The following is a 10996-nucleotide window of genomic DNA, read 5'->3' on the forward strand; positions in this document are numbered from 1 at the left end:
TTTCAAAGAGTGCACCTCATCTTTAACCCATTCCTCTAGGTCGGTAATAGTATTTGCAGTAGATGCCTGGGCCTTTCTCCACCTGTCCCAGTTCGTAACTCTTGCGATACCTATTTTGCGCTTGCACGCGTTTGTGCTTATCTCCAGAGAGAGTATGAAGTGATCGCTTCCCAGGTGCTGTTCGGTATTCTTCCAAATGGCGTTTTGTATGTTCTTGGTGAGGATTTCTCCAAGTGGCCGGCCGACAACACCAAGAGCATGAGCCTTTCCAGTTCCTGCACGAAAAATAACTTACATGATTTCGTACAGTGTACAGAGGACCCAAATGGGTGCGGTAATAATAATAATAATAATTGGTTTTTGGGGGAAAGGAAATGGCGCAGTATCTGTCTCATATATCTTTGGACACCTGAACTGCGCCGTAAGGGAAGGGATAAAGGAGGGAGTGAAAGAAGAAAGGAAGAATAGGTGCCGTAGTGGAGGGCTCCGGAATAATTTCGACCACCTGGGGATCTTTAACGTGCACTGACATCGCACAGCACACGGGCGCCTTAGCGTTTTTCCTCCATAAAAACGCAGCCGCCGCGGTCGGGTTCGAATCCGGGAACTCCGGATCAGTAGTCGAGCGCCCTAACCACTGAGCCACCGCGGCGGGGCAAATGGGTGGGGTACGTTTTCAGATTCAGCGCATACGATGATGGGAAGTCATCTCCTTTCGCTATTTCTGGTTTCAAATTGCTCCCCATGCTCGCTTCCTTCACAGCAGTCGCTGTATTAATATCGCTTCTAACACAAATTTATTTACACTGAAACACCGCTGATTGTATTGCATCATCGCAAGACTCACGCGACATCGACTCTGCTATGCTTCGTCGTGTGTTTTCGCACAAAATGCAACCAAAATAATGTAAATAGTAGGATGTTTTCTAGCCGTACGTAGTGCGATGTGTTGAGACGCGCTGTTCGCACAGCGGCATGCATGGACAGCTTGCTAACCCACTTGTGAGGAAAATACATCTATCGTCTGCTAAAATGCGCACTTTTCAGCCCTTCGTTGCCTTCGTAGTGCGGCGAAATAACAAATGTATAATGACCGACGCAAGAAACTCGTTCAACCGACTGCCGTGCATACGCAGAACAGCCAGCCCACGCAGGCATATTATAACCACGACAGAGCACTCCTACCTTTCGTTATTGTCAATTTATGCGCTCAGGACGCGTTCATGCCCTGCACCCGCAGATCTTATGGTGATGGTGTGCAATAAGCGGCGTCGCAGCACATATAAATGAGTGAATAAACGACGCATGCATGCACGGCAACCGCTATGCGAAAGACAGTGCGTGAGACAAACTTAGACCCGGAAGTAGTTGGGAGACGATTTTCCAATGGTGCTTTGCGTCAACTTCAGAAATGCACCTCACCTTTTGTGCCTGAATGGCAAGTGTGTGAAATAAAGATACTCGAGCATTTGTAGTGTAAAGATTTCACCTTTGCCTCGACATTGGTTGATACTTTGCGCTATGCCGAGGACAACCCCGCGCAGCAGTTGTGGGACAATGAAGTCCAGGAAATTTTGGGGCAGCAGTTTGTTGAATGCTGCCGAATGCGAGGCAGTCTGAAGCGAAGAAGGAGAAGCGGTGGAGAGCAAACAGGAGAGCAAAGAAGAAGAGTGCCGGCAGCGTTCGGAGCCCGATCCTCTCGCCCATGTCGTCCTTGAGGTATGGTGTTCAGCACTCGCACGCTGCTTGCTTTACAGGTGCGCTCCTACACCGAAAAAAGGTGAAAGCAAAGGGCACCTGTCACAGATCTCGGTGGACACCGAACCGAGCCGTAAGGGAAGGAAATTTGAAATGCAAATTGGTTTTAATTAAAGTAAATGATGCCTCTCTAGCAATTCTCGCAGGACACCCGTACCGCACCGTAAGGGAAGGAAAAGCCCTTCCCTTACGGCGCGGTTGAGGTGTCCACCGAGATGCGCCATTTTTCGCTCGCGGGTAAAGACGGCGACGATACCGGCTTTTCTGCATTAACACTGGCTTTTCTTTAAAAGAACGTAACGACTTCTATGTGCCTCTTTCTGTCTTTATTCCAGCGAGCGCTTGATGCAGATCGTGCAGGAGAGTCTTGAAGGGGACAGGAGGCAAGACGCTGCAGAAGAGGAGCGCGAGCATCCCCCTCCACGGGTAACACTTTGTGCGCGGGTGCAAATCATCGATCGCTGTTTGCCTTCGGCACTGCGTTTTCAGCACTTGCCCCGAGATATTGCGGCGAACCTTCCTTCCTTCCTCCCAGTCTTACTTCTCAATAACTTCCTGCCGTCGCCGCGGCGTGGCAATATTTAAACCATGGCGTCTTTTTCTCCAATTCGAAATTGTGTGTCTAGTGTGCATCCAGAATTTTTTCTCTCGGCTATGGCAGCAAAAAGCCATAGGTAAAAAATAGAATCTTCACTCGTTTATATTGCGAGGCTTGAGAGCAGGCCCAGTTGTAGGCAGTAGTTCGCAGCGCGAACTGCGGGCACAAAATTCTACCGCTTGGAGCCCTTTGAGAGATGTGCCGGTGCCCTACGCAAAAGCTTTGTGTTGCCCACGGTGGTTACTTGTGTCTATAAGATTGTTTTCCAAATTTGGTGGCGATGAGCTTTGTGGTAGCGCGAATTATACGGCGGTCGCGTTTAGCAGCTTTTTTTACGCTTCGTTGAGAACGTGCACGCGGCAGCGCTAGCCAATGCCGTATACGGGTGACAGAACTCCGTGCGATGCTGCTGTGCTCCTGTGCAGCTCTGAATACACCTCGCCAAGCCTTGGCCTCTGCGGGAGAATCAATGCATGTTTGTGGTTGCCATTGAGAGTGTCGGATTTGTAGAAAATATTCGTGTCTTCTCGATTACCAGAAATGGATAGGAGATAGGTATCGAATTGAACTATTCGTCTCGCTCGTGTTCAACACGAAGCAGAAGGCATTAGTAATTTTAGGCAACAGTACGAAAAATTGCGAATTAAATGCATGGAATCTACCATGCATGCCTACTGCGCACTACTTCTGGGTTAGAAATGGTGCCTGTTTTCAACTGTTCACAGCTGCGCTTACCCTCCACGGTGGCTCAGTGGTTAGGCGCTCGAATACTGATCCGGAGTTCCCGGGTTCGAACCCGAACGCGGCGGCTGCGTTTTTATGGAGGAGAAACGTTAAGACGCCCGTGTGACGTGCGACGTCAGTGCACGTTAAAGATCCCCAGGTGGTCGAAATTATTCCGCAGCCCTCCACTACGGCACCTCTTTCTTCCTTTCTTCTTTCACTCCCACCTTTATCCCTTGCCTTACGGCGCCGTTCAGGTGTCCAACGATATAGGAGACAGATACGGGGCCATTTCCTTTCCCCAAAAACCAATTACTTTTATTATTATCACAGCTGCGTTTAAACCTGCGGTCACGTCGAGACCACCGGCGCGCCTAGTGACATTGTGCTTTGTGCTGGAAGAATTTTTTTGTAGCGAAAGCTTCACTACGATACCTCGCAACGATTTCGCGGTGTTCGCGGTCTTGACCTTCAAGTGAGCCAGAAGTCAAACCCCTTACGGCGCGCTTCGGGAGGCCCCAGATATATGTGGAACACACACACACATTTATATATATATATATATATATATATATATATATATATATATATATATATATATATATATATATATATATATATATATATATATATATAGATTTAAGAGAAGTGGGCACTTCTACAAGGACACTTTTATTTATCAACGTTTCGACCGCGGTGCGGTCTTTATATATATATATATATATATATATATATATATATATATATATATATATATATATATGGCCCCAGATATATGTGGAACACACACGCACACAAACACACACACACATATATATGTGTGTGTGTGTGTGTGTGTGTGTGTGTGTGTGTGTGTGTGTGTGTGTGTGTGTGTGTGTGTGTGTGTGTGTGTGTGTGTGTGTGTGTGTGTGTGTGTGTGTGTGTGTGTGTGTGTGTGTGTGTGTGTGTGTGTGTGTGTGTGTGTGTGTGTGTGTGTGTGTGTGTGTGTGTTCCTTTCCTGAAAATCGGTTGCGTGTCCACCGATATATGTGAGACAATTACTGCGCCATTTCATTTCTTTAAAACCAATTTTAAAAACAAATCTTCGGCTGCACGCGTTGGCGTTCACAACGGTGTAGCAGAAACGCGGCACAGAAGCTGGCGTACCGCCGGCGTTCTTCGCTTTCATTGGCGTTAGCATTGACACCGCTTTAGACTCCAATGGGTTTGAGCAAAGGAAGGCGCATGACTAGCTCCCTAGGACAGTGGACGCCTCAATCGCGCTTTGAGGTACATGGCTGTGGTGTGAGAGAGAGAGAGAGAGAGAGAGATGTGGGCTGCATGCACTAGCGCTAACAACGTTGTGGCAGACACGCGCAACTGCAGCAATAAGCCGCAGCGTTTATTGGGTGACCAGCCTCTCGCTATCAACCATTATTTTAACCGCCACCTGCTAGGGTGGGCGCGCTGATTATCTGATGTGCGGAATGCCCTCAACGTTACAGATGCCAAGCCGCGCGTCTAGTTGCCGGATACACCACAGCTTTCGCTCTCTAACCAGGTTCAGCAGTAGTTGAATGGCAGCTAATTTTTTTGTGTAGCGGGAGCTACACTGGGCTACCGGTCGAGCATTTCGCGGTACATGGGAGAGGAAAGTTGTGCGCATGTGCTGTTACCATGGCAATGTGGGGGAGCAAGGTGCGGCGTGAGCTTCGCCGTCGCCGCGCACCCCCTCCACCGTCGACGCCGAGCGGACGTGACGCGGATGAGCAGTTGTTCGCATGCGCCGACACCACGGTAACCAGACAAACCACAAAGCTGCGCCGCGTTCTTCGTCGCCGCCTCGCTGCACGCCGCTCCATCACCCAAACCGCGCGTCCCATGCGGAGCATTGTGCGGATATGCAATGGGCGTCTGTAATCGGCTGCGGGTCCTTGTACCACAGATATAAGACTTAATTTTGGAATATGGCGGAGTGCTTGGCTTGAAGCACTCTGGCACGGGTCGGCCCAGTATTGCACTGCCTCCGGGATCGGCACAGGGCATATTACCGCGGCGCGTCTTTACTTTCACTCTTTGCTCTCCTATCCTTTACCCTTCCTACTTTCAGCACGCGGCAGCGAGCGTCGCTCGGCTTCATCCAGTAGACAGGCCCGTTCGCTTTCCTTTTCCTTCTTCCTCTCAGCAACATCAGTCAGCCAGTCAGTCAGTCGTGTGTATCACAACGTTTGACAAGCATGCAGAGAAAGATTCCGCCACTGCTAAACGGCGGCATAGACGAGAGAAGATTAACTCTTCCGGTCCTTAGGTTGTCGCCTAGCAGATGGCTACCTAACAAAGAGAGAATGAGCCTTAGAAGGCGAATAGAGCAGCGGAGGCGCCCGAACAGAGACAGAAACGCCTTGCCAGACCTGTCGAGCGTAATAGACGGCTCATAGCCGCTGAAATGGAGGCTATTGAAGGCGTCAGTCAACAGGAACCAACAGAAGAGAATGTGAAGGCCCGTCGTGTGACCAATCACATCATTAGAATTTCCGAAAAACAAGTTCAGCCAAGGAAAGGTACCTCTCGCTACGTGTATCCCGGCATAACCGAACTAAGCAGCTGCCAATTTACATGTGCGTCAGCGTTGCTCAGAGTGCACTTTATATCTGAAAGTTTTGGAAGGCGGCTCATTAGTAAAAGCACTAAGCCTTAAATGCATTTTTTGCCGTAATGAAACGAGATGAGCGCATAAGGCGCCCGTCTGCTGTGCGATGTCAGTGTATGTTAAAGATCCCCATGTGGTCAAAATTATTCCGGAGCCCTCCACTATGGCACCTCATTCTTCCTTTCTTCTTTCACTCCTTCCTTTACCCCTCCCTTAAGGCGCGGTTTGGGTGTCCACAGAGTTATGAGAGACAGTTACTGCGCCATTTTCTTTCCGAAAAAACAATTTTCAACTCGTCGAACACCTCCTTTGTTTAATAATTGGTTTTTTGGGGGGAAAGGAAATGGCGCAGTATCTGTCTCATATATCGTTGGACACCTGAACCGCGCCGTAAGGGAAGGGATAAAGGAGGGAGTGAAAGAAAGGAAGAAGAGGTGCCGTAGTGGAGGGCTCCGGAATAATTTCGACCACCTGGGGATCTTTGACGTGCACTGACATCGCACAGCACACTGGCACCTTAGCGTTTTTCCTCCATAAAAACGCAGCCGCCGCGGTCGGGTTCGAACCCGGGAACTCCCGATCAGTAGTCGAGGTGGTGGTGGTGGTGAAAAACTTTATAAAGTAGAGCAAGCCTTAATTGTTACATCCCAGTGATGGGATTGCTCTTGGATGCGCGTCATATCCGGAAGGTGATGCTTCTCAGCGACTTCCAAAGCCCAGTCCACTAGCTGCCGGGCAGCCGGGTCAGAAATGGACACCGCAGCCTCCCATCGCTTGAGGACTGTGAGTTGCCAATCGGCTAATGGAAGGAGCTCACAGCAAGAATAAAGAATGTGTGCAAAATCCGCTTTCGGAGCGCCGCAGAGGGTGCATACTGGCGTGAACAGTCCCGGGTAAACCAGGGCTAAGTGGGCAGGGGAGAGGAAGGTGCGGGATTGCAGCTGTCGCCACGTCACCTGCTGCAATTTAGTGAGAGACTTCTGCGGAGGGGGATACGTTAGCCGTTGCTCGCGGTAGTGTAGAGTGATCTCGTGATGCGCGATCATTCGATCTCGAGCGTCTCCCCAGGCGTCGGCGGCTCCTGCTCGGCTGACGAAACCTCGAGCTAAAGAATGAACTGCCTCGTTAACCGGGTGGCCGGCGTGGGCCGGGACCCAGAGAAGCTGAATAGGTCGGGTAGGGGCGGGAGACAGGCTTAGAAGCCGGGAAGCGGGCTCGGAGATGCGGCCTTTCGCAAAGTTACGGACCGCGGTCTTTGAGTCGCTGAAAATGTGGGTCGCCGATGTAGTAGCGATGGCTAAGGCTACGGCTGCCTCCTCCGCTTCCGCAGGAGTGGAAGCAATGACAGTGCCTGCCGTAATAGGGGTGTACGAATTGGACACTACCGCTAGGGCAAAGGCGGAAGAGGAGGTGTAAGAGGCTGCGTCGACGTAGACGCTCTCCGGCTGTGCGCCATAGTGTTTGTGTAGGGCTGCAGCCCGAGCAGCACGACGAGCCGCGTGATGCTCGGGATGCATGTTCTTGGGGAGGGGGTGAATGGTGATGAGGTCCCGTGTGCGGCGTGGGAGGGAGAAGGTGTAGGTATAATAGCCAGGGGGGTGTAGACCAATGGCTTCAAGAATGTGACGGCCGGCTAGGGTGGAGGAGAGCCGATCAAGTTGGGCAGATCGATGGGCATCGGTGAGCTCGGCGAGCGAGGGTGTTGTGTACGCCCATCTTAAGAAGGCGTTCATTAGACGTGTGTTGGGGAGGTTGAGGGCCGTCTTGTACGCCTGACGGATGAGGCAGTTGACTTTGTTCTCCTCTACTCGAGAGAGGAAGAGATAGGGCAGGGAGTATACTACCCGGCTAAGGACGAAAGCCTGGATCAGGCGGCGGAGGTCGTGTTCCCGCATGCCTCGGTGTTAGCGATTCGTCTGATGAGGCGAACGGTTTGTTGAACGGTAGCAGTGAGCTTGGTGATTGTGGCAGTGTTCTTGCCATTGTTCTGGAGAACAATTCCGAGGATGCGAACTTTACCTCTGGTATGCGGGTAGCATCAATGGTGACATCGATGCCAGGTGGGGGAGTTTTGTCCAGTCTTCCCCGAGGGGGCGAAGGACCAGAAGTTCCGATTTTGTAAGAGAGCATGCAAGACCGACCTGATAGGCATAGGAGGTGACCACATCTGCCCCCGCTTGTAGTGTCTCTTCAATGGTGCCGACATTACCCGTGGAGGTCCACAGGGTGATGTCGGCATATAAAGAGTGCGAGAGGGCGGGAATGGCTGAAAGAGCCTTTGCCATGGGGATGAGAGTTATATTAAATAGAAGCGGGGAAAGTACCGATCCCTGAGGGGTACCTCGGCTACCGAGGGTGTAAACAGGGGAGGAGAGTGAGCCAAAAGTGATTTCAGCTGTGCGGTGTCGGAGGAAGGTTGAGACGTTCTGATGGGTACGAGTGCCGACGTGTAGGGACGACAGGGCGTCCAAGATGGCCGAATGATGTACATTGTCGATGCCTGTTTTAGATCCAGGGCCAGGACCGCGCGCGTGCGCCTCGTGTTTCGGGGGTGGAGGACGTCTTCTGAGAGCTGAAGCATGATATCTTGGGTGGAGAGATGGGGACGGAAACCAACCTTCGTTGGGGGGAAGAGGAGGTTGTCGTCCATGTTTTCCTGGAGGCGACCAAGGACGACGTGCTCAAAGAGCTTGCCGATGCAAGACGTAAGGGAAATGGGACGGAGATTCCTTATCTCAAGAGGCTTTCCTGGCTTGGGGATGAAAGTTATGCGGGCATGAGTCCACTGCGAAGGGAGGGTTCACGTTCGCCAGCAGTGATTGAACAAGTCTGCAACAGCCTCCACGGACTGGCCGTCGAGATTGCGGAGCGCCTTGTTGGTGACTGTCAGCGCCGGGGGCGGTCGTGGTCCGAAGTTTGTGCATGGCCGCCCGAACCTCTGCCGGAGAGATGTCTGCGTCGAGTTCCGGGTTGGGGTCTCCCGTGTACGGGGGGGGGGGGTGGGAGGGGTGGTGGTGATATATTGATCTTTGAGGGCTTGGAGGAGTGCATCGTCTGAGAGGGGGAGCTGGTGCAAGATGCGTGTGACATGCTTGCGTTGGGTGGCCTTCGTGTGACCCGGGTCCAGGAGATGTCTGAGGAGGGACCAGGTGTCTTTGAGGCCTAAATTGCCACTCATGCGATCGCAGACTTGTCCCCATTGTTGATGGGCCAGGTCGCGTGCATGTGTTTCAATCTCGCGTACGTGATGAGCGATACGGCGTTTGAGCGGCCGATTGTGCTTTTGATTTGAGCCAGCGCCTTTGCAGGCTGGCATGTGCTTCCGACATGGGGAGGAGCCGGCTGTCAGCAGCCGACATGTCCTCAGGTTCGGGAGGGGTGGAGGTAGCGCGGGCGACATCGCGGTTGAGGCTGGCGGTCCATTCAGAGAGGTCCGTGATAGTGTTCGGGGTTAGGAGCCGAAGTTGGCGGAATTTGTCCCAATCCCCCACCTGTGTCCCTCGTCGTTTTGGCGAGGTAATCGAAAAGATATTGACCTCTATGGAAATGATATAATGGTCGCTGCCAAAGGAGTGTGTCGTGTTGATCCATCGGCTGTCGCGAATGTGTTTGCTAATTGTGAGGTCTGGGCTGGTGTTGTGCTGAACACTGGAACCAATACGGGTGGGGATCGTGGTGTCATTCAAAAGGGAGAGGCCTTCGTCCTGAATGAATGACCACAGGGAGGTGCCTTTGCGGCAGTTCTTGCGGTACCCCCAACTGATGTGATTGGCGTGAAAGTCACCCACTACCAACAGAGAGTTGTTCGAACTGATCGAGAGAGTCTTGCGGAAAGCCGCAAGAAGAGGGGCAGGAGGACCTTTTGGGGTCTATAGAGATTGAGGATGAGGAAGCTAAGTGACGCGTGTGGGAGGGAGAAGCTCCAGCAGGAGACCGTCTATGTCGTCTACCTCTAATGGGTGCTCTATCGCAGTGAGATTGCGATGTACGAGCGTGGCGACCCTGGTCTGTGGCTGGGTAGAAGGTTCGTATGCGGTGTAGTTTCGGAGCTTGACTGACGTCAGAGTTTCCTGAAGCGCAATGACCGCGGGGGCGTCGCGGCTAGAGAGGGTTTGTAAGTAAAGCTGCAGGTTATCTCGCTTTGAGCGAAAACCCCTGCAGTTCCACTGCCACACCTTAATGCGTTGGGGTGTCGCAGCCATGTTGGGCAATGACGGAGAGAGCGGAAGATGCAGGGGGTGGCGTATGAGCTCTGGGGAGAGGCTCGTGAATCTTAGTTTGTAACTGCGCGACATTGGCCTCCAGATTGCTCTGGCGGGTTTCCAGCGCCGCCACGCGGTCAGAAATGTTCTCCATCCACGTTTGAATTTCGGAGCGGAACGTGTTTAGCGTCGCCATCATGCGTTTCTCAAAATCTTGCATGAAAGACGTCACCTGATGTACAAGGTTGTCAGTGACTGGTTGGGAGGGAGAATTGGCGTCATCGGCGGACTTGCGTTTAGCGGGCAGCCCACGTGCCGGTGACGTGGCGCGCGAGGAGGAGGCGGAGAGGGAAGAGACGGAGTAGGAACGGGGCACGTTTGGATGTGTCGGCGATTGCACCACTGGGGGCAATGTCGGTGGGAAGTGTTCACGCCTTAAAAGGTTTTGCAGTTGCTCTTTTAGAGCAGCAATTTCGCGACTTTGGGAGGACAATTGTGCTTTTAGCTCCGCGCTTTCCTTCTCGAGCGAGGAAGACTGCGGCCCCCAGCTCACCTGTGTGGAAGAGTCGTGGACCCTTTGGCCTGGAAGTGGTGGGCAGGACACGGAACGGCTGCGACTGCGACCAGTTCTTGGGCGGGAGGTGGAGCGTTGGCGGCTTCGCGACGCCACTCTTGGGTGGCGAAGCACGAGCAGTGAAACAGCACGCCGCAAAGCGGCTCCTGCTGTTTATCTCGATGTGCACCAAGCGAAGACGCACCTGATTTTGATCGACTTAAGTTTGCAACTCCCTAAGAACCCAGCACCGAAGCGTGTACTGCTGTAACATATTCGCACAAAGGTGGGCTCTCAGCCCCACATTGATATGCATGTTATCGGAAACTCAGCTCAAATCCGACCAAGGAACCAGCGATTTATTTGGCTGGGCCGTGAATCTACTTTGCGCCGTGCAGCAGAAAGTTGACCAATGCTGGTTAGAAAGTTCTCAAAAACGGACCATGCTCTTTTGCATGGTCGGTCTCTTTAGAGATAGATATCGCATGCTGATGTTGCATTTGCGTGAATTTGCGCGCCGTTTCGATATGTTC

At 52.2% G+C, this 10996-nt stretch overlaps 1 protein-coding gene across 1 annotated transcript in view; it reads left to right on the top strand.

Annotated features, from left to right (window-relative positions):
* The window catches only part of LOC144122118 (uncharacterized), a 61272-nt gene extending 52995 nt beyond the window's left edge, over positions 1–8277 (top strand). The window contains exons 8-9 of the mRNA XM_077655649.1: positions 2094–2184; positions 8218–8277. Coding sequence (XP_077511775.1) covers positions 2094–2184; positions 8218–8277 — 151 coding nt within the window. The remainder of the gene's footprint in view (positions 1–2093; positions 2185–8217) is intronic.
* Positions 8278–10996: the final 2719 nt, after the last annotated feature.

This window comes from Amblyomma americanum, chromosome 1 (assembly GCF_052857255.1).
Source record: "Amblyomma americanum isolate KBUSLIRL-KWMA chromosome 1, ASM5285725v1, whole genome shotgun sequence".
Taxonomy (NCBI): Eukaryota; Metazoa; Arthropoda; class Arachnida; order Ixodida; family Ixodidae; genus Amblyomma; species Amblyomma americanum.